General features: G+C 48.1%; 1 protein-coding gene across 2 annotated transcripts in view; it reads right to left on the bottom strand.

The window, feature by feature from the left end:
* Positions 1–3,619: 3,619 nt before the first annotated feature.
* The window catches only part of LOC126413891 (uncharacterized), an 870,590-nt gene continuing 847,478 nt past the window's right edge, over positions 3,620–26,731 (bottom strand). Inside the window, exon 7 of one of the 2 annotated variants that reach the window (XM_050083304.1) lies at positions 3,620–6,014. In XM_050083304.1, the coding sequence (XP_049939261.1) occupies positions 5,893–6,014 (122 nt within the window). In that variant the 3' untranslated portion in view covers positions 3,620–5,892. Of the gene's footprint in view, positions 6,411–26,731 lie in introns of both variants that reach the window. The other variant, XM_050083303.1, reaches the window with a different exon arrangement.

The following is a 26,731-nucleotide window of genomic DNA, read 5'->3' as shown; positions in this document are numbered from 1 at the left end:
CTGGTCGCTTTGGAATTAGTACCCATCTCTCACCCACATTTTCACCCTCAGTACTGATGAGCCAACGCATGACGATCACCTGCATAGCAGCGTGTTTGGCCACACTTGGAACACAATACAGTAGCGATTCAGGGTGGCATGGATTACTTAAGTCCTTGGTAGGTTTGCAGAGAAATGTGTCACGAGATGTCAACACACAGGTCAAACAATTCTCGTAAATTATTTGTTAGTGGTTTGTGGGCGTAGTTCCACCCTCCCCCGCCCCCAAAAATTTTCACGTAGTCCACAGCTGTCATAGTGCCCCCAGGTGCCATGAAAGCGTAGGTGAACGTCATCCACAGCACAATGCTGCACCCACCGGCCTCCGTCTGCAGCGAGGTACATGTTTTGGGTAGACGTTGCATATCCGTGTACGAGTATCCAGTTGGTGCAACGCACATGATACATTCGACCAGGCGACGCCTTCCATTGATCCACGGTCTAGTATGAATGACCCCGCACCCACTGCAACTGTAAACGTCGATGAATTTGAGCATGTACTATCACCTGCTGTTGGAGCCCAGTGCTCAACATTGTGATAACAGTGGGCTGCGAAATAGTTGTACCTGCGCCTTCTGTCGTCTAACCTGCCACCGATCACCGCCTATGCTGCTTTACAGAGCAGGAAAGCCTCCGATCATGCTGTGTTATAAAGAGGCATGGACGTCCAACATCTCCCCGCCTACCCAGGATTTAACCGTCCTCCAACGGCTTTGCAGAGACGATCAAGGCGGCAGCAGCAAGCGAACAGCCGACCAGCTTCGCCTTTTCCGAGATACCTGTTCCAGGCGCGGACCTGGCCCTCTTTGTAGGGCACTCTGAAAGTGTATACGTACAGAGACAACATGTGATGAAATCCTAGGCGCCTGTAGGCAGACATCCCGCTGACAACTCTCCGATTCCGTATGTCCGCTAGCAAAGGCTAGTGTAGCCTGGTTGCAGGCACTTAGGAGTTGTCTCTATACAGGTACAATTCTGAAGTGTTCCACAAAGATAGGAGGGCGGCACCGAGGGTGTCGCCAAACGGGGTAGTCTTTGACCCCTTACCGTTTCATTCACCCAAATGTCAATGTCCCACTCCCCCTGTCGTCATGCCACAATAGGGTGCGAGAAAACTTTTCCACTTCGGGTTACGTTCAAATTCCGGCCCCTCCTGGTTGCACTCTCTATGACACGATGCACTTTAAGTCAATGGGGTTGCAGCCCTGCGATGTCCTGAGTGTTGAATCGTCTGGGGGTTTGTCAGCAGTGACGAAATTTGTCAAGAACGACGTCCTGTTGCACATCGCACTATGAACTATCGTTTTAGACAGCGATGTATTCCCCAAGGAAAAAAGAGTTCATTGACGTCTTTTATGCCACACCTTAAGGCCTTTTTGTGTCAGTTGGAAGTAGCGGTGCTTCGGAATTTTTTTCATCCACCTATGAGGAAAAACCGTGTGATTTCAACACTGCGTCGCGGTTCTGACCCATCGCAGAGGCGTCAAGTGAAGGCGTGAAATGGGGGTAAGAATGGCTGTAACCATCTTCCAATCGTGAGACACGTTCACGGTGGCGTTGGGTGGAATTGTTATGAAATTTGGTGTGAATGTGACATCACTGACCCACTTTACACCTCACATGAACTACTGAGCCCGAGGGTGACGCCGCAGGCCGCTACGCTTTTGCAGCATTACAGATAAAGGTTGTGGCCACCTTTGAACCCAATCTCTCACTTCTACGTCGTCGTGCAACAAGTGCGGGACTTGGGAAAAGTGGTCCCTTGTGTTCCACAGCGTACTTTCCTTAACGTGCCGCGTACCCGCTACACCACCAGGCGGCATTCATTCTCGCAGTGTGCAGTGATCATAATTTTGCTCAGCAGTGTATACACTGAGCGCTCTTGTTGGGCGAACCTCCGAGTGCGGGTCTTGCAGGCCCGCCGGGCTGGTGGAATGCATATCTAAATGACACACACACACACACACACACACACACACACACACACACACACACACACCTTTGACAAGAAATATACGACTGAGTACAGGTAGTAAGGACTTTACTGAGAGTACTTCTACAATACGTTTAAAGTTGTACAGGGCGTAACGAGTATACGAGCAGACATTGTTTTGTGCGGTACGTTAATATGTACACCCATCTGTGTCAGTCTTCTCACAAACACGTTACCAACCTTATGACCAGATGTTTCCTGCATAGTTGTAACTGTACCACTAAATGGACTACTCCCGTCAGTACAAACTTACCGTTTTGCACCCACGTGTCCTCTAACACCTCACCTACTGCCCTGTTGTCAATGTACTTCAAGCTACTAACCACCCTAAAAACATACTACTCGTAATTGCATAATTTATAAGAGTGCATACGAAGTAAATACTACTGTAACGTTCAGTACACTGTGCTCAGTCACCAACAGAAGTATCTGCACTCTCATCCATTTCACCCTGTACAAATGCTGTACAAAAACACGTACAAGATGCTGAGAGGCGCCATTGTTATACCTACCAGAGCCTATCATCATTGCTGTAGACGCAGGAATGTTGGTAAACTTATTTACGTAATTACACAGACCGAAGTGTGCGACAGTATAATCAAATAGTTAAGAAATACGCATTTCATTGGATTTGTTCAACACTGTGTGTACACATAGGATGCAAAGTGCGCTTCAGTTTGTACTTTCTATCTCCAGTAATATTAGTTGTAAAAACAAGATCAAAGCAATATTTTAAAGGCCACAGTACGTTGCGCATTTTGGTACAACAGTTAACACTATAGCTCACTATCTTTCGTTTGCAGGTAGTTACACTAAATTTAGGCTGTTTATGACGTGTCCCAGACTAAGTGTTAAAAAGTTATGCTATCCAATTTGTAGTAATTGAAGGATATAAACAAAGTCTTGGTACGTGTCATGTCAAAGCGCTGTTCCCTGCTAGGGGTCCTTTGAGGGTTTGACGCTGGTCTTCCCTTAGGCCAACGTTCGTAGTAGCTTTGACTGCCTCGTAGCGTTGATAGTGGAATGAGATTTGCAGCACAATTACAACTTACTGCTAGGAATCTTAACTTTTCATTACCGCCAGCAGTCCACAACACTGGATAAACAATTACATTATTATTATTATTATTATTATTATTATTATTATTATTACAGTGTTTAAATCAAACTTTCTATTGACGCTTACAGGTACTCAAGTGTGATTGCATTAGCCGTGTTAGCTTTCACCTCATTTATGGCGAGGCACGACGCAAAAGTCAAGTAGCAAGGCGTCTGTATCGAGAACAGCTTACAGGGAGGAATTTAAAAGAGTAGTCATATCTGGGAGACAGAAAATCCTAAGGCAACTCGTATGTTCCATCAACAGATTTGCCATAAATGTGAGGGCTGCTGCTGATTATGACCATCTGATTGGGCCGTATCTTCTGGCTAACACACACCAGTGGGAATAAATTAGCGTATCTTTCTCCGTGTAGTACTAGTGTAAATGATGGGGAATGAGTGTCTAGTAGCCTTCATCTGCTGCTTTTTCTTGTCTCTCTGTCCCCCGTTAGCGCAGGGCCGGCATGGTCATTAACTGATCTGGCATGGTTATTTAAAGCCGTCTTTATTCCATTGGAATAACACATACACGAGTCAAAAGGTATACAGATGTTTGAACCACGCCGTACTCCACCGGAGTGGAGGGTTACAATGGGCGTAACACCTCAGTATGTATATAATAGAAAATAAATTTAACGAAATGAAGAAAGAAAGAGGAATATAGACTGGTATTGCTCCTGTGGTAGACCCCATGAGTCAGGGAGAGAAGAGAACCAGCGCTCTACCCAACGCCAGCCCCGGGGATCGGGCGGTGAGCCGTCATACCCTCAAAGATTTTGAACGATGCGCAGCACGACGTCAGCAGCCTGGAAGAGATGACAGCAAACTCCCGCACCTTGAGGCCCAGCTTCAGGAGGTCTCTCGCGGACTGTGGGGACCAGGTTCCTCTCCAGTTCAGATTGGCCGCCGAATATACGACGCTCTGGATGCCGGGACGGAGTTCGAGGACAGCTCACCTGATGGACGGCGTGTTGTACTTCGCCGCCTTCTGCTGGTGACACCAGACGAGCCGGAGGTGGTCTCCCGACTATCTGGGCGTCGACGATTCGGGACTGGCCGTCTTTGACCGCGACGATATTAGGCTTGTGGAGGCCTTCTGGTGTTCGAAGATGAGGCTCCACTGAGACATTTAAGCCCCTTTGCACGAGTCCACGCGCGAAGTACTTCACGACGGCGTCGTGACGTTTCATGCGGGACCCGTGCGTCTGTCTGCAAGCCTGGATTTGATGCGGACGCGGATGGCATAAATGAAGTCGTACCCAGAGAGAAGACGACTGGTATCGGTGACCCACTGGTGCTGCCCCCGGATGGCGGCAGACTCAGAGGGCCACACCGCCGAAGGCGACGTGTAGGCGAGCTGCCTACATGTCCCCGACCTACTCCGACGTCGTGAGGATGTGGCCTTCCGACGTTAAGTGCCGCTCGAGCGCCGCGACCTCGTGCTGTACCTCGCGCAGGCCCGCGTCGTCCACAGCTGGCCCCATCATCTGCAGTGTCGGGAGGCGGCCCCGCAGCAGAGTATGGCCCATCCAGCGGGCAGATGGAATGCCAAAGTCCCCGTGGGCTACAGGAGAGTGGAAGTAGCCCAAGGGGGTGTCTGCTGGGAGGCGGAACCGTCTTCTGAGAGCTGCTCGCACTGCGGTGTCCGTGGCGTTCAGGGCACCGATCCGTGTGCGGCTGAGGGCAAGCCCACGATACAGTCCCGGCAGCAGCACGTGGACGAGGGCGTAGAGGCGCTGTTGCGGCTTCAAGGGGCCCGGGAGATGACGTCCAACTACTGCAGATGGCGGCGAGGATGGAACAGGCACCGACTAAAAGAGGAGAACTGCAGCCCCAGGTATCGGGGTCTTAGGGTCGGCATGGTGGCGTTGCCGGCTGTGAAGGTGATGGTGTCGTCCACGTTCACCTTCTTCTCGCGGCCGGAGGCCACTCAGGCGAGGATGAAACTTTCGCGCGTTGATTTGCAGCCCCATATGGGCGAGGGCTGCTGTGGCTGCGTCAATGAGGGACTGTAGGCCCCTCTTCGTCGATGCGAACAGCAGGACGTCGTCAGCGAAGGCTGCATCGTTGATCTTGCGACCTAAAATCCGGGCTCCTATGTGGGAAGGCAAGGTGTTAAGCATACTATAGACGGCCATATTGAAGGAGGGGGGAGAGAGTGGGTCCCTTGACGGACACCCCTTGACGGCTGCACGGCCATGCCCACGCCGCCACCGCCTACTATCACCGTCGTGCTGCCCTTGTAGCAGCTCTCGCCGTAGTCGGCAAATTCGGTCGGAAGACCATGCGCTTTCAGCACAGGGGGTAGAGCAGCATGCTCGAGGGAATAACGCCTTAGACACGTCGAGAGACGCAACAAAGACAGAGCGGCGGGAGCGGACTGCATCGTGGTCGAGGATGAACGTATTTTCCAGCATCCCGTCCCGAGGGATGAAGGCAGGCTGACGTTCGTCCACAGCACACAGACGCATCAGGCGCGAGGCCAGGACCTTGTGGAAAGTCCTCGCCAGCACCGAGCATACTGTGATGGGACGAAAGTCAGCGGGGGATTCTGGTGCAGCCGTTTTGGGGAGTAAGGTGGTCCGGGCTTTGAGGAGGGAAGGAGTGCTCGCGCAAGAAGGAGGAGATTCATAATTTTCAGCAGCACGTCGCGCGGCAGGCGGTGCGGCTCGGCTGGAGTTAGGCCGTCCAGGCCCGGCGCAGAACCCTGGGTGGCAAGGAAGCAGCGACCTCTTCTGTGACCGGCCGCCATAGGCACTCTAAGTCCACAGGCTGCGAGTGCGGCAGAAGGCGGTCACTGATGGCGTCAGTGGTGGACTGCGGCTGCTGTTGGAAGAGGTCGGCGCGGAAGTCGTGCAGACCGGGGGGTGTCGGGTGGCGGCTGCAACAGGCCAGAAGACCACCTGTATCCGTGCGAACTCCGCCAGCGCTCAAGTGGCTGCTGCCGTTTAGGTGGCTGCTGCCGTTTAGGTGGCTGCTGCCGTTTAGGTGGCTGCTGCCGTTTAGGTGGCTGCTGCCGTTTAGGTGGTGAGGGCATCAGAGCATGCCCAAGACGGTGGCGGGCGGCGTCCCCGGCCCAAACCAATGATGCGGTCCAGGGCCGAGAAACGCTGTGCGAAAGCGGGAAGCCCCGCTAGGTGCTCGACACTGGCATCTGGCGGCGGCGTCCATGGCGGTGTTGTGTTGTCCTCTCCCCGTCCGGCGGCGGCGACCCAGCCGGTCCCTGGCTGGATGACGGTCCCTCCTCGGCCCTCTCCCGCAGGTCGGCCAGAAACTCCTGCACGCACAGGGGTGGCCAGATGCCCTTCCTGTCTCCACGCCGTTACCTAATGGAACGGACTACTTTCGTGTATAACACATCTGTCTGGGTGCAGCGTTATTTATGTGAAAGTGAGTGAAAGTTTTTACGTAATATTTGCAAATGGTTTAACTGAGGTGGAATTTTGATACCAGCACGATATTCATTTAGTGCAATGTGGTAGACCGCCTAAAAACCACCGGCGAGTATCCCCGTCCCGGAGACGGTGCTTTAACGCGCATGGCTATCTGGGCGGGTCGAATGTCTCCCTAGCAGCCATATAACGATTATGCTTCCGGCGTGACGCGGCCCCGCCACACTGCTGGTGGTGTCACAACATATACACAGTGTTTTCGCCAATTGATGAATCGGGAGAGGTGGAGCAGCAGCTCGGCAGCTCTGGCCAATACGCTGCCCCACCTCGCTCGTGTGTGTGTGTGTGTGTGTGTGTGTGTGTGTGTGTGTGTGTGTGTGTGTGTGTGTGTGTGTGTGTGTGTTTGTGGGGGGGGGGGGGGGGCGGAGGCGTTTTGTGTACGAGACACCGATTGGCACTCCACAAGAGCTGGTTGCTCTTTAGGCTGAAGCTGCAGCCATTATTCATGAAGTACCTGGATGATTGGAACATGCGGAGTCAGCCCAGTGTCCTGGATTTCTCAATCATTGCACTGTCCGACCAGATGTGTTAGGGGGCTGTATGCTGAAGGTTGTACATGCGGGAAACTTGGACAGACGTGTTCACTACACTATGCAATGGCTTTTGAGAGGCGAATATTTTGCAGCATACTTTTGTAAGCAGGATTATCACTGATATTTATTTTCAACTTATTTTTCTGCCACAGAAATAACTAAATTCAACAGGTATATTAGGTAGTATTAATACGAAAGAAGAACGACATAACGTTTTACTGAAGAAAAAACTTTACATACAAACATGTAATTTGTTGTAATTTTTATAAATTTATACAACATTTCGATGTATGTGGAACTGCCGTTCGTGATGCAGTCGAACAGTCACGCAGATTGTCAGTTTCACAACAGAAAAAAATATTCTGTTCTCACACATATGTTAAACCAAATATTGAAATAACTTGAGCAGGTTGCCATGGATACTGTTTTTGGGCAATATTTCATAGAATCCCTGTATTGAACAAACAGGTGTGAGCTGGGTACTACACTGCACGTCTAGAATCTGAAGTTCAAGGTAATGAGGTGCTTCAGCAGTCAAAAGCGAAAACGGTTAGACAAATAAATCGAAATTTGTCTTCAGTAATGCAAAGTCTTGGAATTTTTAGTCACAAACAGTCACTCAGGTCGAAAAAATTACCAACTTTAGTTTCCGAAAATATACCATGTCATGGACTAAGTTCAGTTTTTGCGAATGTTTGGTTTTTGTCTGACAGGACCAATCTCCTTAATCCATATCTATTACCTAATGATTCTCCCACTGCATTAAGAGACTTAATTCAAGTAACTTGTAATGTCAACCATAAAAAAATTGTCACCTGTTTACTTTCCCTTAACTCAGTTTGTTTTTGCTTACTGGCCGTCTTCAGATCAGCAAGCACATTTATTGTTACTCGTCGAAAGACAAGTAGATCTTACTATCTCTGGGTGGTGTTGCAACGACGTCCCTATGAGTTTTTTTCTCTTCCTTTTAGTCGTAATAGTGTGACGGCACATTAAGCACTTTGCATGGCATTCAAACGATATGAAGAGTAAAGCAATTCCCATTCAGCATTGAACGACATAGCAGCTTCACTTTTTTTTAGACTGATGCATAGATGCCGTAGCACTCGTGATGTAGAACGTAAGTATAGATTAAAACGAATCCTATTGCTAGCAAACCGTTTGGCACGTTACAAAGGCGACTACCTAGTTGTATCGGCGTCCCGTCGCAGCCTTCCTTTTCGTCCTCACCTCCCAGAACCAGCCATCATTGTGCTCGGAGCGCCAGACAAGAGAGCGGCCGGAACGCACATTTCGGCGGAGCACTATCCTGCGTGCATGCTGGTCCCAGTTGTGAATTAACGTAAACACATGACATTTCAAACATTTCTACAACAGTATTAAGCACATGGCAATCTGAACAACATCTCTGAACATCACTAGCGTCAAAATCTTCATAGAATCTTAGTGGGGAACCGGTGCACCTGCGACCTATAACAAAGTTCCTTCACCACCTCTTAACACAAATTTAGTACGTAGCTTTTTGCACCCTATTACGGTTAAAGAGGTGTGTGTGTGTGTGTGTGTGTGTGTGTGTGTGTGTGTGTGTGTGTGTGTGTGTGTGTGTTGCGGACTGTCTTGGCGGCGGCAGGTCTGCCCAAATCGTGATTTTTCGAGTGGATGTCTGGTTAGGGCGAGGTTTCCGCTGGATAGTGTTGCGAATATCTGAAACATTAAATTTTACTACGTACTAAATGCCAGAACTTTATTATTACAAGGCAGCGCTAGCTAACTTTGGGAGTGGGAGGACTGAGTCCAAAACGAGAGAATAGGCTTTGCAAAAGCGTGTTTGAATTTTTACACGACGTGAATCTTACACATAGGCAGCTGTATTAAGAATGGAAGTTTTAAAAATTTCACTGGGTACAGTAATTCGCACTGCATAGCTGAATACCCTTTAAGACCCAAAGACGGTCATTTTCATGACAAATCGACCACCTTTGATGAAAAGAAAATAGTAATATACAGTACAATGTTGCACAGCACCGCCTACACAAAATATTATTAATTAAAAACTACAGACTTAATGGATGTACTAAAATTTGGAAATTAAAATGACTAAGTGCATTAAATGAATACGCGCTTATTTTGCTCACTTCCTTCGGCACTAGTCGCTGCCTGTCTCCAACACAGTGACGAAATAAACACACACTGATACGCGTGCATGGTCCGTGACGCAGCTGCGGGCACGTGACGGCCACAAACTTATGTAAACGGAGCAGACAGATGGGGGATCGCCCAAGCGAAGATATGGGCTACAAATGGGAAACCCTACTAAGATAAGCGACTTTGAAAAAGGACGCAGCCTGTGGAAGAGTATCTCGAAAACGGTGAATCTGAACGAATGTTCACATTCTACTGTCGTGATCATCTACGGAAACAGGTACGACAGTGACACTACCGCTAGGCGCTACATGGCTGGACGTCCACGATTCTTCGGAGAACGTGGGGTTCGGAGGCTTGTCTGCTCTCTGAAGTAGGATAGACTGATCTGTGGCATCTCTGCCGAAAGAGCACAATGCCGGTGCACGCACAAGTGTTTCGGAGCACACCGTTCATCGTACCTTGCTGAACATCGAGCTCCGCAGCAGACCACCCCTGCGTGTTCACAAGTTGACCCAATGACGTCACTTTCGACTGCAGTGGACACGGGACCTTCGAGATTCGACGGTCCATCAATGGAAACGTGTCGGTTCTTTGGGTGAATAACATTTATGCTACACTACATATGTGGTCGTCTCCACAAACACAGTCATCGAGTTAAATGGCAAGTCGAAACGTGCACCGAGTCACGGGCGCAGGCTGGTGGGAGCAGAATTATGCTATGGAAGACATCACTTGCAAGGGACATGTGGTGATAGTCGAAGACTCGCTCAAAGCTGCGAACCACCTGCACGCCTTCATGCTTGTCTTCCCAGACGGCGATGTCATCTTTCAGCAGAAAACTGTCCGTGTCTGCGGCAGAAACGTGCTACAGTGTTTGGAGGAGCATTATAGTGGTTTGAATTTGATGTCTAGGCGGCCGAATTCGCCTGAAATAAATCCTATGGAATCCATCTGGGTCGCTACCTGGCGGCATAACAGCGTACAAAAATCAAAGGCTCGTTATTTACGCTAATAACATGAACTCTGCTTAGACATGTAACGCCACATACCTTCACAAGTCTACCAGGAAACTGTCGGATTCCTGAGGCGCAGAATCAGTGATTTATTTCGTTACAAAGACGCACAAACACGCTACAAAGCAGGTGGTCACAATGTTTTGGCTCATCAGTGTACATGGTAATCTGAGCTTGTTGCTCGAACTAATAAACTGGTTTAGTCGCTGCAGGTCACAACCACCATTTAAAAATGTGAACCTGCAGCACAATTCAGATAGCTGTAGGATAACACTGAAAATATTCAGGGACGAAAAGCGACGGTGTGTGATCGCTCCCCCACGGACGGCTGGTGACCAAATTTCGCCATACATAGCCCCAACATCCGAAGAAGTAACTGAAGACACGGTGTAGTGTCGCAACAGCTTTACTGAAAGGAAATAAGATACGTTTTATGTTAACGATTTATGTCTCATTAGCATTCGAGATCTTGTAAACGAATTACTCAGTGGTTATTAATTGTGGTCTTCGTAACAGTAGTAGAAATTCTCTTCCGCTCCATAAGTAGTCTGGTTTCCCTATACAGCTCCAGGAAAGGTCCTGGGCGACTCCCCCACTCTTGCTGAATCTGAGTCAAGGCTTCCCCCTCCGAGATATACGGAAATCAGAATGATTACCTTTAACCACATAGCAACATATTGAAATTAATCAGTAACAGTTTGAGTCGAGGGATATCTACGTTACATGGGACACCGCATAACCTCCATTCCTCCCTTCTCCAATGGTGTTCTCAGCATAGATCCTTTTCAGATGTAAAGCTGCGGAACAGTCCATACGACACCAATGCTCGTGAATTCAGCGGATGCGCGTCAGCATTACAATACTTTTTTGTGGCAGCCGTTACTGTCTCCCTTGCACCCCAGGAGGGCAGAAAAAGTTCTCAGGTACAGACAATGGGGAGTAGGATAGCAGCCTGCTCGGAAGGCCATTAAAACTGCTTTTGAGGAGTGCAATGGAGCGCGCTAGGGGAGGTCGGGAACGAGACCTGCAGCAGCAGACTCGCTAACGGTCTTTGCAGGTAGCCGCAGCAGCAACAGCAGCAGCAGCAACGGCAGCCTGCAGCAGCCGCGCCGGGAAAGGGCCGTTACACACCGGATACCCACACCACCTGCCACCACAAATCTATATCCGTGCCGCCCAGACTATTTCACAGACACATGAAGCAGCATTCAAAATGCAACAGCAACCGTTGTAGCGGCAGGTACGGTTACAAAAATGAGCGTCCATATGTTCGTGGGTAGCTCGCCACGCAGAAGCTGCCAGCGTGTCGAATGGAAACAAACACCTCAAGAGGGAAGGAAACCCTTAATGAATACCGTAACAAAGCCGACGACTGCATCACAACTTGCGCCGGCCGCGCCCCCCTCCACACACACACACACACACACACACACACACACACACACACACAGAGAGAGAGAGAGAGAGAGAGAGAGAGAGAGAGAGAGAGAGAGAACAGGCTGTTTAAAAGTATGTCACATACTCTTAAAGAAAATACTATTAGTCAAAAGTGGCAGAAGAAAAGTTCCTCTAATGATATGTCTGGAAGTAAATGCGAGGGTGGTTTGATAGATCTGGTAAAAATGCAAGAAAAAATATTTGCTACTTCTCAAAATCTCCTTTGAAGAATATGCACTTGGTCCAGCCATACCCCAATTTTTTCATCCCATCGAAGAAACGAATTCTGCTAGACTCTGCAAAATATTAGTTAACTGACACTATCACTTTCTCATTAGGTGAAAGTTTTTCCTCCAAGACAAAGTTTCAAGTTAGGGAACAGTAAGATGTCACTTGCGGCTAAATTTGGTGAACACAGTGGATGAGAAAAATTAAAAGCTCAATTCATGCACTTTCGCCACTGTTATCGCTGATTTATGGGATGGTGCGTTATCCTGGTAAAAGCACTTTTTGGCGTGCCAATCTGTCTGTCAGCCAACGCAAGTTTCAAACGATCCAACATTTTTCCAAATGTATGAGGATTTCCCTGGAAATGTCAAAAACCAGTGGTCATCTGTTTACTAGCTGACAAAATGGTGTTTGCTTCTTCGGTGCACTTTCAATTGTTTTGACTGCCGTTTTAACTCTGCTATGTAATGATGGATACATGTTTCTTCAACAGTCACAAATCTGCGCAAAATTTGTGGATTGCGATTAAACATCGCCAGAAAATGCGCTGAAATAATACGCCAGATGCGCTTTTAGTCGACTGTTTTTTTTTTTTTTTTTTTTTTTTTTTTGTGGTTTTCGGGCGCACAACTTCAATGGTCATTAGCGCCCTGACTACTCTAAAAATGCACTGCGAGGCACAAGTTGACAACAACAACTAAAAGGGAAAACACAATAAAAGACAGACTGACAGGCATAGGATTAAAAAACATCATCAAATGTCCTTAGCGAGGTGTGTCAAATTGATAAAACAAAGAACACGAGCAGCTGCTCGTGGGTCATCCGCTAAAATGGCATCGAAAGTATTAGGCAGGTTAAGATCGAGGCGCAGTGTGTTAAGATCAGGACAGGACATTAAAATGTGTCTAACCGTCAGCAAGTGCCCACATGGGCAGAACGGCGCCGGCGCAGCCGTCAGCAGATGGCGATGGCTGAACCGGCAGTGTCCAATTCTTAACCTTGCTAAAACGACCTCCTCCCGCCGAGAAGGGCGTGAGGAGGACGTCCAAGCCACGGGAAGAGGTTTTAAGGCCCGAAGCTTGTTGTCGGTAAGTGCAGCCCAATCGGCATGCCACAGCGACACAACGCGCCGACAAATGACCCTGCTAAAATCGGACGAAGGGACACAACAAGAAGCTGTCCGAGGCTGGAGGACCGCAGCCTTGGCCGCGGCATCTGCAGCTTCGTTCCCAGGGATACCGACATGGCCAGGAACCCACATAAAGCTAACCGGCGTACCGACGTCCACCAGCTGCTGAAGAGAGCGTTGGATCCGGTGTACGAAAGGGTGAACCGGGTACGGATCACTGAGGCTCTGGATGGCGCTCAGGGAATCTGAGCAGATGACATAAGCAGAATGTCGGTGGCGGCAGATGTAAAGAACAGCCTGGTAGAGGGCAAAGAGCTCAGCTGTGAAGACCGAACAATGGCCATGGAGCCGGTATTGGAAACTTTGTGCCCCGACAATAAAGGAACACCCGACCCCTTCATTGGTCTTAGAGCCATCTGTATAAATGAAAGTCATGTTGTTGAACTTCGAACGAAGTTCCAAAAAACGGGAGTGGTAGACCGAACCGGGGGTGACCTCTTTTGGGAGCGAGCTGAGGTCGAGGTGAACGCGGACCTGAGCCTGGAGCCAAGGTGGCGTGCGGCTCTCGCCCACTCGAAAGGTTGCAGGGAGTGAAAAATGAAGGTGTTGAAGGAGGCGACGAAAGCGAACTCCAGGGGGTAGCAAGGCAGAGACATACAACCCGTATTGAAGGTCAAGAGAGTCGTCAAAAAAGGAACGATATGACGGATGGTCGGGCATTGACAGTAGCCGACAGGCATACCGACAAAGCAGTATATCGCGCCGGTAGGTGAGTGGCAATTCGCCAGCGTCAGCATGAAGACTCTCTACGGGACTGGTATAAAATGCTCCGATCGCAAGTCGTAAACCCCGATGTTGTATGGAGTTGAGGCGGCGTAAGATGGATGGCCGTGCAGAGGAGTATACGAAGCTCCCATAATCCAGCTTGGAGCGGACGATCGACCGATATAGACGAAGTAGGACGGTTCGATCCGCTCCCCACGACATACCACTGAGAACACGGAGGACATTTAAAGAACGGGTACAACGGGCGGCCAAATATGACACATGTGGAGACCAGCTAAGTTTCCTGTCAAAGGTAAGGCCTAAAAATTTGATTGTCTCCACGAGTGGGAGAGCGACGGGACCGAGTCGTAAGGACGGTGGGAGAAACTCTTTGTAGCGCCAGAAGTTAATACAGACCGTCTTCTCCGCAGAAAAACGGAAGCCATTGGCGACACTCCAGGAGTAAAGACGGTCAAGAGAACGCTGAAGACAGCGCTCCAGGACACGTGCACACTGCGCGCTGCAATAGATGGTAAAATCGTCCACGAAAAGGGAGCCTGATACATCAGCTGGGAGGCAATCCATTATTGGATTGATCGCGATGGCGAAGAGAGCGACGCTCAAAACTGAGCCCTGTGGCACCCCATTCTCCTGGCGAAAGGTGTCGGACAGGACAGAACCCACACGTACCCGAAACTGTCGATCCATTAAAAAGGAATGAATAAAAAGAGGGAGGCGACCGCGAAAGCCCCATGTATGCATGGTGCGGAGAATGCCCGCCCTCCAACAGGTGTCGTAAGCCTTCTCCAAATCAAAGAACACAGCCGCGGTCGGGCGCTTCCGCAAGAAGTTATTCATAATGAAGGTCGACAAGGTAACCAGATGGTCAACAGCAGAGCGGCGCCTTCGAAATCCACATTGTACATTGGTAAGTAGGCGTCGAGACTCGAGCAGCCAAACCAATCGAGAGTGAACCATTCGCTCCATCACTTTACAGACACAGCTGGTAAGCGAGATGGGTCGATAACTGGAAGGCAAGTGCTTGTCCTTCCCCGGCTTAGGAATCGGGACAACAATAGACTCGCGCCAGCATGCGGGAACATGTCCCTCAATCCAGATGCGATTGTATGTACGAAGAAGAAAACCTTTACCCGCAGGAGAAAGGTTCTTCAGCATCTGAATATGAATAGAATCAGGCCCTGGAGCGGAGGACCGTGATCGGCCAAGTGCGGTTTCGAGTTCCCGCATGGTGAATGGGGCATTATAACTTTCACAATTCGAGGAGCGGAAGTCAGGTGGCCTAGCCTCCTCTGCCTGTTTGCGGGGGAGGAAGGCAGGGTGGTAATGAGCGGAGCTCGAAACCTCGGCGAAAAAGCGGCCGAAGGCATTGGAGACAGCCTCAGGGGCCACAAGGACTTCATTCGCGACCTTCAAGCCAGAAACTGGGGAGTGGACCTTAGTGCCAGATAGCCGGCGCAGGCTACCCCAGACAACAGAAGAAGGAGTAGAACTGTTGAAGGTGCTTGTGAAAGCAGCCCAGCTGGCTTTCTTGCTTTCTTTAATAATACGACGACACTGAGCACGTAATCGTTTATAATTAATACAATTCGCCACTGTAGGGTGGCGCTTAAAGGTGCGTAAAGCACGTCGACGAGCACGTAAAGCGTCTCTACATGCTGCGGTCCACCAGGGGACCGGTACGCGACGTGGAGAAGAAGTAGGGTGAGGGATGGAATATTCAGCAGCAGCGAGAATGACTTCCGTGAGGTGTGCGACCTGACGATCGCAGCTTGTAAAGGTTTGATCCTGAAAGGTCGCCCTGGAAGAGAAGAGCCCCCAGTCTGCCTTGGAGATGGTCCAATTAGAGAAGCACGGAGATGGGGTATGCTGCAGGAGATGGATAACACACGGGAAGTGGTCGCTCGAATATGTATCAGAAAGTGCATACCACTCAAACCGGCGTGCAAGTTGGGGAGTACATATAGAGAGGTCTAAATGGGAATAGGTGTGAGATGTGTCCGAAAGAAAAGTAGGGGCGCCAGTATTGAGGCAGACAAGATCGAGCTGGTTGAAAAGTTCTGCTAACAAGGAGCCCCTCGGGCAGGATGCTGGAGAGCCCCAAAGGGGATGGTGGGCATTGAAGTCTCCAGTTAACAAAAATGGTGCAGGTAGCTGAGCAATAAGTTGCATCACGTCTGCCCTGGTAACGGCAGATGACGATGGAGTGTAAACGGTACAAAAGGAAAACGTAAAAGTGGGGAGAGTAATGCGGATGGCAACTGCCTGCAGGCCGGTGTGCAACGTGATGGGATCGTAGTAAATATCATCCCGGACCAGCAACATAACCCCTCCATGAGCTGGGATACCTACCACAGGGGGTAGGTCAAAACGCACAGAGGTGTAGTGTGCCAAGGCAATTGGATCGCATGGGCGTAGCTTCGTTTCCTGGAGGGCTACGACGAGCGGACGGTGCAAGCGGAGCAGCAACTTCAAGTCCTCTTGGTTGGAGCGAATGCTGCGAATATTCCAGTGAATAAGTGCCATCGTAAGAAAAGGAAGATGAGAGAAGTGGTCACCTCGAAGGCCGCTTAGGGCCTGGCTTCGAGCGAGCACTGCCGCCGCTATCAGTAGGCGGACAGTCATCGTCCATTGGGTCTATAGGGTCATCGGCCATCTCGGGAGGATGGCCGAGAGGGGGAGCTTCCTCCGCCAGTGAACGGCCAGATGTACGGCGACCAGCGGTGCGGCCAGGCGAAACGGATGACGGCCTGGGGCGGCAGCCGCTGGGTGGCGCAAGAGAAGAAATGCGCCGTGGCGGGGAAGGAGAACTGTGCTTCCTATGCGCCTTTTTGGAAGGACGTGTAGTGGAAGTACCGGTCGAAGGCTGTGAGGTCGAGGTACGGAGGAAGTCTGCACGGGATGGTTCCTTCTTGAAGGCCCGTGCATCTGACTTCGGTGTCTTCGTTTTAGCAGAAGCTGAAGAAGGTGCTCGTGTCTGTGGGGTGATGGGAGGAAGAGGAGACGTCGACCGCGCGATCTTAGCACTGGCCGAACGGACGACCGTGGTGCTGAAGGTCAGATCGCATGTTTGGGTTGCTACCTCCCGGGTAGTCCGAGGAGAGGCGAGGACAGTACTGTATTTCCCCGCTGGGAGCAGCGTGGGCTTCCTACTAGCCAATAGCTTGCGAGCAGCCGAGGTGGACACTTTCTCTTTGACCCGAATTTCCTGGATACAGCGTTCTTCCTTATAGACAGGACAGTCGCGGGAGGATGCTGCATGGTCACCCTGACAGTTCACACAACGAGGAGACGGAGGTGGACAGTCACCCTCATGGGCATCCCTGCCACAGGTGACACATTTAGCCGCATTGGAACAAGACTGTCGAGTGTGATTGAAACGCTGACACTGGTAGCAGCGCGTAGGTGTCGGGATATATGGGCGAACAGAAATAACCTCGTAGCCCGCCTTGATGCGCGATGGCAGCTTAACACTATCGAAGGTCAAGAAAATTGTCCGGGTCGGTACAAGGTCATTGTTGACCTTTTTCATGACCCTATGGACAGCCGTCACGCCCTGCTCAGCGAGGAAGGATTGAAGCTCCTCGTCAGTCAATCCGTCGAGGGAGCCAGTATAGACCACACCACGAGACGAGTTCAAAGTTCGGTGGGCCTCCACCCGGACAGGGAAAGTGTACAGGAGGGTGGCCCGAAGCAGTTTTTGTGCCTGAAAGGCATTCTCAGTTTCCAGTAATAAGGTGCCATTACGCAACCTGGTACAGGATTTGACAGATCCGGCGATGGCATCTACGCCCTTCTGAATAACGAAAGGGTTGACAGAGGAAAAATCCTTTCCGTCCTCAGTTCGAGAAACCACGAGAAACTGTGGGGCAGGCGGTAGTACTTTTGTCACTGTTGGCTGGTCACGTTTCCGTTTTTGGGTCGAAGTCGAAAGAGATGGAGTAGAATCCATTGCGGAGGAATCCCCCATGATTGCCAGCGTCTCCGATGGCGCGCTCCTTCCTTGTGGGGACCCTCTCAGAGGGCACTCCCGCCTTAGGTGAATGTTTACACCTCAGGTCACACCTCCCGAGAAACAGACGGAGGGACCAATCGGCATGGTCAGAAGGTATCAGCTCAGGCAATCACCCCTCCCCGGGCCTGGCCTTTACCAGGGGGTACGCGCGTGCCTTACATGTCTACCCAGGGCGGGGACTTACGCGTTACCCCGTCAGCGGCTACGCGTGCGAACGCGTGGGTCGGCCTTCAGGCACGCACAGGGAGGAAGGAAGAAGAGGAAAAAGAAGAGAGAGAGGGAGAAAGAGGACAGACTGTCTCAAACGCCGAGGCGGAGACCAGAGAAGGCAAGGAGAAGAAGGCAATGAGAAAGCAAGGGGAAGAAGGCAATAAGAAGGCAAGGAGAAGAAGGCAATGAGAAGGCAAGGAGAAAAAGGCAATGAGAAGGCAAGGAGAAAAAGGCAATGAGAAGGCAAGGAGAAAAAGGCAATGAGAAGGCAAGGAGAAAAAGGCAATGAGAAGGCAAGGAGAAAAAGGCAATGAGAAGGCAAGGAGAAGGCAAGGGAAAGAGTAAGGAAGACAGTGAGGTGGAGAAGAGCAAAGAAAGGAACCAACAAAAGGAAGGAAGAAACGAGAAGTGAAAAACCAAAAAGACCACGATGATAGGTCGTGGAACCGTCCGTCTCCGGACGCAGGCGCTAACTACCCCCGTGAGGGGGATGGACTCCTTTTAGTCGCCTCTTACGACAGGCAGGAATACCGCGGGCCTATTCTAATCCCCGGACCCGCAGGGGGGTTAGTCGACTGTGTGCAATTACGGCACTCACCTCGCACACAGCTTCTTCATAGCCAATTCTCCGCGTAGGATATTACGCTCTAGGTCACTTAAGATGTCTACACTCTCAGCTATCTCGCAAATTTTTATTTGGTGGTCTTTCATTACCATACCATGGATATTGTCAGTGGTTTCCTTTGTGGTGACCTCAACTGGACGGTCGGGGCGCCCTCCATCTTCCATGCACGTCCCACCACGTTTAAATTCATTAACCCAAAAATAAACGGCTTTCAGTGATGATGCATATTCCCCGTGAACTTCATCCAATTCTATTTTGATTTGCGCGGCAGTGTTTAATAACAGCATGGAACTCTTCTCCACTTTCAATCGCAATCGACACACTGACGAATTCAGACGACAGTCAACAATGGACTGCACACTATCAGTATTTAAATTCTTTATACGTAGGTCCTAGGAGTAATCAAGCTTACCAATCATGAATTTGCAGCCTGCACCTGCTGAGATTTGGGCCAGTCTGTCCCCTTGTAAGTAGGCTGTTTATGTTTTCTTATTGGCAACGTTACGTAGCGGTCTGTGTGAGAATCACTGGCTGTGCTGTGTGCAGTCTGTGGCTGGTTTGCATTGTTGTCTGCCATTGTAGTGTTGGGCAGCGGCAGCTGGATGTGAACAGCGCGTAGCGTTGCGCAGTTGGAGGTGAGCCGCCAGCAGTGGTGGATGTGGGGAGAGATGGCGGAGTTTTGAAATTTGTCATGAACTGCTATATACATGACTATTAAGGTAAATACATTGTTTGTTCTCTATTAAAATCTTTCATTTGCTAACTATGCCTATCAGTAGTTAGTGCCTTCAGTAGTTTGAATCTTTTATTTAGCTGGCAGTAGTGGCACTCGCTGTATTGCTGTAGCTAGAGTAACGAAGATTTTTGTGAGGTAAGTGATTTGTGAAAGGTATTGGTTAACGTTAGTCAGGGCCATTCTTTTGTAGGGATTTTTGAAAGATTGCGTTGCGCTAAAAAAATATTGTGTCAGTTTAAGGACAGTCGTGTAGAAATTGTTCAAACGGGACGTTTCACCCTCATTTCCTTGCCTGCTGCACGGGCAGTGTTGCATATGGTTACAATACATCCAAACATCTCTCAGCCCTTCCGCGCAGTGAATCACGCACTCATCAAAAACACCTGGCTCCAATCCGACTGAGTCACATTCTTCGATGAAACGCCCCTGAAACGTCTGCGTGTTGTCGATGAGTGTGGCGTACACAAATCCTTTAAATGTCCCCGTAGCCAGAAATCCGTCTGATTAAGGTACAGTGAACGGGCTGCCCGTGCTAGCGGACCACATGTATCAGACCATCGCCCAAGAAACGTTGTGCTGGGGCACTTTCTACAGAAAATGGGGCAGTGTCACGCTGCGGATAAAAGCCTTTCTGAAAGGATAATGCGCTGATTATTCGTCGTGCAGGAATCAGTGGTACATAACACCTGTTAATATGCTTGGTAAAGTGTACGGTCCTATGAATGTCACCGACAACTCCTGCCCACACACTGATACTGAGGCGATCCTGATGGCTTTCACGTTCGTTCGAGAATTTTCGTCTGTCCACATGTGCGTTTTATGGTAATTTACTGTATCACTGTGACTCCTTCCTCAAATGTAAATAAAACTCAAGTTGTGAACTGCGGGTTTTCAATGAACCACATCAACAGGTATTTGTTCCTGGACATGTCAAAGGAACTTTTTCGGCAAATTGGGGCTTGCTGTAGAAACGTTTGACGCTTTTTTTTATGACATCTTGTGTAAGAAATACGATGGCTTCTTTCGAAGAAACCATTTTAGTGGCATGTTAATGGACGAATGATTTCCACCTTTTTGTACAGTGCACATGCGTTGTGGCAAGACATCAAATGCAATTACACACGGTCCAGACAATGTGATCATTAATGATCGACGTCAACGTACAATAACCGTTCACAGAGGACAAATGTAGGCACTAGCAGAGGAGGGTATATAAAGCGTGTCGGGGAACGCGGAAAACAGTGAAGGCGTTGTGAAGTGGAAACCTAGCGATTTATTTGACGTCCAAAAGGGCACGATCATTGGTTTTCGAGCCAAAGTGGAAGCATTTCCGAAACGGTTAAGTCTGTAAATCGTTCGCGTGCCATCATGGTTTAAGAATACCATGCATGGCAAAATGGCGCTGTACTGTGTATATGTGGACAGGCGATCAGACGTGCAACTGTTGAATAACTGGCCGCCCAGATGAACCAAGGGGCTACCAACTGAGACTCCTGAACGACCTTTGCTGAGTATGGGCCTCTGCAGCAGACATCTGTTTCATGCACCCATACTAACTGCTGCCCATCGGTGACGGAGGCTCGAATTTGCACGTCAGTGCCGCAACTGGACGCCCACCGAGTGCAGACAGGTGGCCTTTCCAGACGTTCTACTGAACAGACGGCTGTTGGCGTGTACGGCGTGGAACGTTTGTAAGCAAACACCTTCATGCCGTGTGGTCTAGGAAATATTTTCGTGGCGTTCCCTGGGTGATATCCAGGAAGGCACATGGATCAACACAAGTATGAATTTATCCTTGGGGACCAAGCCCCTACATGCAGTTTTTTTTTTCTCTCACAGCACGATGCCATCTTCCAGCAGGTCGATACGAGTCTCTCGGCTCACAGCGTACGTGCGTGGTCTGAAGAGCACTGGGATGAGTTTACGGTACTCCCCTGGCCATCAAAGTCCACGGACTCAAATCCAATCGAGAATTTGTGGGCCACGGGGAACGAGCTGCTTGCCCCATCGATTCTCAACCGAGAACCTAAGGGAGCTGGCCACAGCATGGCTGCACATCGCTGTCGGTCCTTCCAGAACCTCATTAACACTTCCTGCAAGTTTCACAGCGATCCGGGCTGCAAAAAGGTGGTGGTTCAGGGTTTTGACAGGTGGTCACAATGTGACTGGAGGCTGTAACAATAGCATAGAAAAGTGGTTCACTGAAGGTGTGTTAGTAGCTACCATAGAAGGCAGAAACAAAGTAGAAAGGTGGAAAACGAGATGCCTTTCAGCACGCGTAAGGCTAGAAATGTGGACGTTTGTAGGGTGAAATGAATCCTACTTTAATGGTGATAAGCGCATAAATATGCATCGTCACACTGTTGTGATGCACTTGATACCAGTTTTGTCTACTACTGGTGAAAAGGAGAGCCTATGATGAGAGTCCAATGCGAGTTCTTACTTATCACAGTGTAACATTGACTTCTAATGCGATAACCGTTCTAAAGCTGAGGATCGCTAAGCATTCAAATGAGAAATGCATAGTGGAAATTACTTGGGGAGGAGCGAAAACAAGTAAATGAAGCAGAAAAAACCGAGTGGAAGATACAATGACGACTATAATGTAAGCGGAGAAATGAGCCAGGTGATTGAATGATAGGTAAACCAAGGAAGTTCCTTACTGGATTCCAAAGCAGAAAGAGACCACGATCTGATGTGAGGCGACACAAAAAAATATGCACGAGTTTCATGGAAGCGAATATCTGAACACCGTAACATATGGAAAAGATCAGAGGCCACGACCCATCAGTGAGAGTAAAGGAAACGGTGAAGACTAGGTGTATGCAATGCTACGTAAAGGGACAGAACCAGGAAACCAAACCAAATAAAAATTTGCGAAAATGCTTTCGAAGAATTCTGTATGTATACAGGACAACATGCTATTTTCCTATGTTAAAAATATGGTCCGGATTGTTTTTCTGATTTGTTGTAACATTCTGCAGCATTTATGGTCAATATTTTCACAATGATATTTTTATAATTAAATCTTAAAAATCATTAAATATCAAGATTGGCTGATGCTCTGGTGACGTGGCAGACTAAGTAGGTGACGTGACAGACTTATTATATACGTTTGTTAGCTGAGCGTTAGCCCCAATTTAAGACGTTTTTACTTTTTCTGCGAACAGTTTAGCTATTTAGTGATGGAAAATGCGGTTACAACTTATAATAGCAATAGGAAGGAATTTTGTGAACGCTGATAGTGAAAGCCTTACGAAAGTTTATGCATTTATGATATGTGCAACGACGGGTATTCTTTTCCCTGCAACATTAAGCTTGTTAAAAACTAAGGAATTTTATAACTTTTACAAAAGGGTCCGTGTATTATAACTAGATTGCCGACTATCAGTCATGAGCTATGACCCAAAGCATAATAAATTTATCCTTGGCAACACTCAGTGCTGATTCCTTCTCTATAAGACAAAAACAGCACGCAGGAGGAGTGCAATAGCGCATCCTCGACTGTTGATAAAACAGGTATGTTCGACTCCTGGAAGGGTCATTTTTGAAAGTTTTACACGAAATACGAAAATAGTGTTGGCAAGAACTGCTTGTAGCAGTTGTTTCGATTATGGGACGTATTATATATAGTTTCACATTGGTCTTAGAAAAGAACAGAGGATAAATGCATTTACTTTGCGAACAAACAATTCACTGTTTTTTGGAAACCATTGCTATTATTGAAGATATCACCATACGCTCCAGTACAACGAGGTGTTGGACCATGAGGTTGTACAGACAGAGAAAACTTTTACAACGCGCAGGTGACACGTAAGGACTGAGGTGGTTTCCAATGAAGTAGAAAGTGGGTGGTCACATTAACTAGAAAGTACGTTTATGAACGTGGCGTGTGTGAACAGCCATGGCAAATGGAAACAAGTATTCCGTTTCTGATAAGTGTGCTTAAGTTTCGTAATTGTGATTTGGTTTTCATATGGGAAGACTGTCGATTCGTTTTACTATTAAGTTAAAATGTTCTTTAGGGTTCTATTCGAACCAGCGACCTATGGACATCTTACAACACTCGACGACACTGAGCGACTGAATAATAGACGTACAGTTGGGCACTACAATTTTCACTAGTTTAATCTCGTTGATGAATCTATCCTTTGTTGTACCAGTGGGAGAGCGTATCTTGGAGGTAAGATAATGTTAACCTCACAGTGTAACTCATTTGTAATTAAACTTACGCGTCGTCGACGTGGCAATATGCTGGTACAGTCAGCCATATTTTACGCTTCTTTATTCTCTAGAACACTCAAAAACAACTTTTCAGGAGCTACTATGGCTTTATTTGTACAGTATGGCACTGCACACCATTCGTAACCTATTTTCCGAAACGTAAATTCCGAAACAAGAGATCACTGAATTAGCGTTATGACAGCAGGAGCAACGAGCAAGCCAGTGACGTCACAGGCATCGTATGACTCGAATGGAGCGTTTTAGTGAGCTTTCGAATTATTTCAATTTCAGTTTCTGTAAATAAACACAAATTCAGGAAAACTGCATGTCAAGAGTTTAAAATGACAATCATTTAACACAATTTCCAGAAAACAGTCAAATGCGCTACTTTTGCTCGTAGCTGCGGAAGTGATAACTGGCCTCAGTTAAAACACGCAAAAACTTTCATTCATTACAATTTTTATTTCAGAAAATTAATGAAATGACCCCCACAACAATCTAATGCAGCTGGATTGCTTTCACGGATACGTAGCGACGAACAGTAACGGCGGAATCGCTTGGCATCGCAGTTGTGTGTAATGCTGACGCTTACAGTCGTGATCACATTTGAAAATATGTAGCCTTTTTTTCCGCTTTGAACAAACGTTGTCCAGGGTGCACTAGCCTGGAGCTTGTCTGCACTTCACACGGTCAAAATGAAAGTTCATGAGTAGCTGAAAGGACTTTGCGCAGCCATCACCGGCAACAATCAACTGGTTGGAGTCTTTGGGTATCAAACCATAGATGCCAAATGGCAATCTCAATGTCTTAGGTTCTGCTACTTCATCGCTAAACACAATAAGACGCCATTCACTACCAACCCAGGATTCACGGTCAAGGCGCCACTCAAAACGCAGCTGTGTGTTATGTTATGTCAGCCTATGGGGGACGGTAATTCATTAGTTCGGCTACTACTAGTCTCCGATAAATGGTGCGGGTTGACAGAATGATGCAGGTAGTCCATTATTTGTTCACGGATGGCAGGCGCAGATATGAAGGAGTTGTGATGTGCTTGGTGCACGATACGGTAATCCTCTACGGCGGTCAGACATGCCGGATCGGGACATTTACCAATAGCGTGCATGCCATCACGTTTCCAAGCATTCCAACATCGGGCCACTGTCTTATCTGAACGGTCCACAAATATGGATGTTGCACGATTCGACCAGCTGACCAAATGGAGACATACCACGAGGACCCTTTCAAACAGCCAAGTGCTGATAACGCTTTCTCGCATGAGTAGGCGGTATCTTTGTGCTTCACAGTGATCACTCAACATCTGACGCTGTTCACATCCGTTGTGCGCCCTACCAGGCCTGGTAACAACACGAAACAATAACGCACTCTTGTGGCCGTTCTACCTGTCACAGAGAATTGTGACTAATGAATTTTGTATCCGCAGATGGTATGTATATGTACGAAGGTCATTGTCATCCAACCATGTCTTCTGCGTGCTTCACTTGTCAGTATAGTTTCATATTATACTTTCCAGTCACAATGTGACCACCTGTCAAAAGCCTGAACAGGCACCTTCTGCAGCGCGGGACATGAAGCACGAGCGTCAATGTGCTTCTGGAAGGTACTAACAAAGGTAAAGCCATGCCGTTTCCAATGCAGTGGCCAGCTGCGCTACGTTTCTCGGTTGACGATCCATGGCGCTAACATCCCGATCAAGGTGGATCAATGCGTACTGACTCGCTCAATTTGTCAAGCTTTCTCTTGAATAAATAATTTCTTCGTTAATTTCAAAGAGCATGTGAATTACATTCACTGTTTTCCATCCCATTCGGATAATTCCTTCGTGGTTTTCTCTCTCTCTCTCTCTCTCTCTCTCTCTCTCTCTTCTATGGTAACTCAGGGTTGTAGACCCAACGTTCACTGTTTGCAAAAAAGTTGGATATTAAGCTATCAATTTATTGAAACAATCGAGTTACTTTCGTAAACGAACGGAACTGCGGCACAATCAACATAAACATGTTGCCATCCCAAAACTGCTAAGAACTATTTACAATTAAATCTCACATGCGGTAGTGTCATATGACAACACATCATTGGTAAAATGGTACATGCAACTTAATATTGCAGGCACTGTCAAAATATCTACATCACGAAACTGTATAATTAACGCAAATGCCTGTGTTGTAGAGTCACTGTCGGTATATTCAAAATATGCTGATAGTGACCCTACACTACGAATTCAAAAAATTATTTGCAAACTTACGTTGTGCGCGGACTAAATTTGAAATATGAAACTTTTATTTAGCTTATGATCCAACGACATCCCAGTCGAAATTAGTGAGTAATCGACATTCAACATACAAGCTATGTATTGTGCTTTTAAGGCAGTTAAGTAACTGAAATTACATCAAACAGAGGAGTACTTTATCAACCCTACAAACAAAGAAACAATGAGGATCATAGCCTCAACTGCAGCTCTCGTAATAACCACCATCACAGATCGTAGACAACCGCGGTTGGCTACCGATTGGATAACAGACCGACATGGCCTTGTTGAAATAAGTCACGGAATTTGTAAAAAAAAATACGGAAACAAAGTGATGTCTAAAACAGGGTAACAGGATACGTACCATGCAAAGTCGCGGTAATTATACCGCTCGTCCAACAGTGAAGGTCCTTTAGTTGATATTTCCTTCTGTATTCAGATTCACACGACCGATCTGATAGAAAATGAATGATGATCTTCAGCCAGAGAAAGCTGTAGCACAAACTAACGCACTATACGCCTCTGCAAGTTGCATCAAATGTTGTCTGGTGTCTGGTTAACTCAGCTATTAAACCATAGATCGTTTGTGGGTGAGAACATGGTTATTTGTTAGAGACAAACACCGCCACTCCCGTACTCATCTTAAGTTACAGTTTGGACACAGGCAGTCAAGTCAATCATAAAAAGCCAGCTTATGGTATTTAACCAAACCTTTTGCCGGAAACATTACGGATTGTCTGTGACAATGCTCGCTCAAGTACTACACCTAGATCCTTTTGCACGTTCAGTTCACAATACACCACAA

Source organism: Schistocerca serialis, chromosome 1, assembly GCF_023864345.2.
Source record: "Schistocerca serialis cubense isolate TAMUIC-IGC-003099 chromosome 1, iqSchSeri2.2, whole genome shotgun sequence".
NCBI lineage: Eukaryota > Metazoa > Arthropoda > Insecta > Orthoptera > Acrididae > Schistocerca > Schistocerca serialis.
This window is presented reverse-complemented; position numbering and strand designations above follow the sequence as displayed.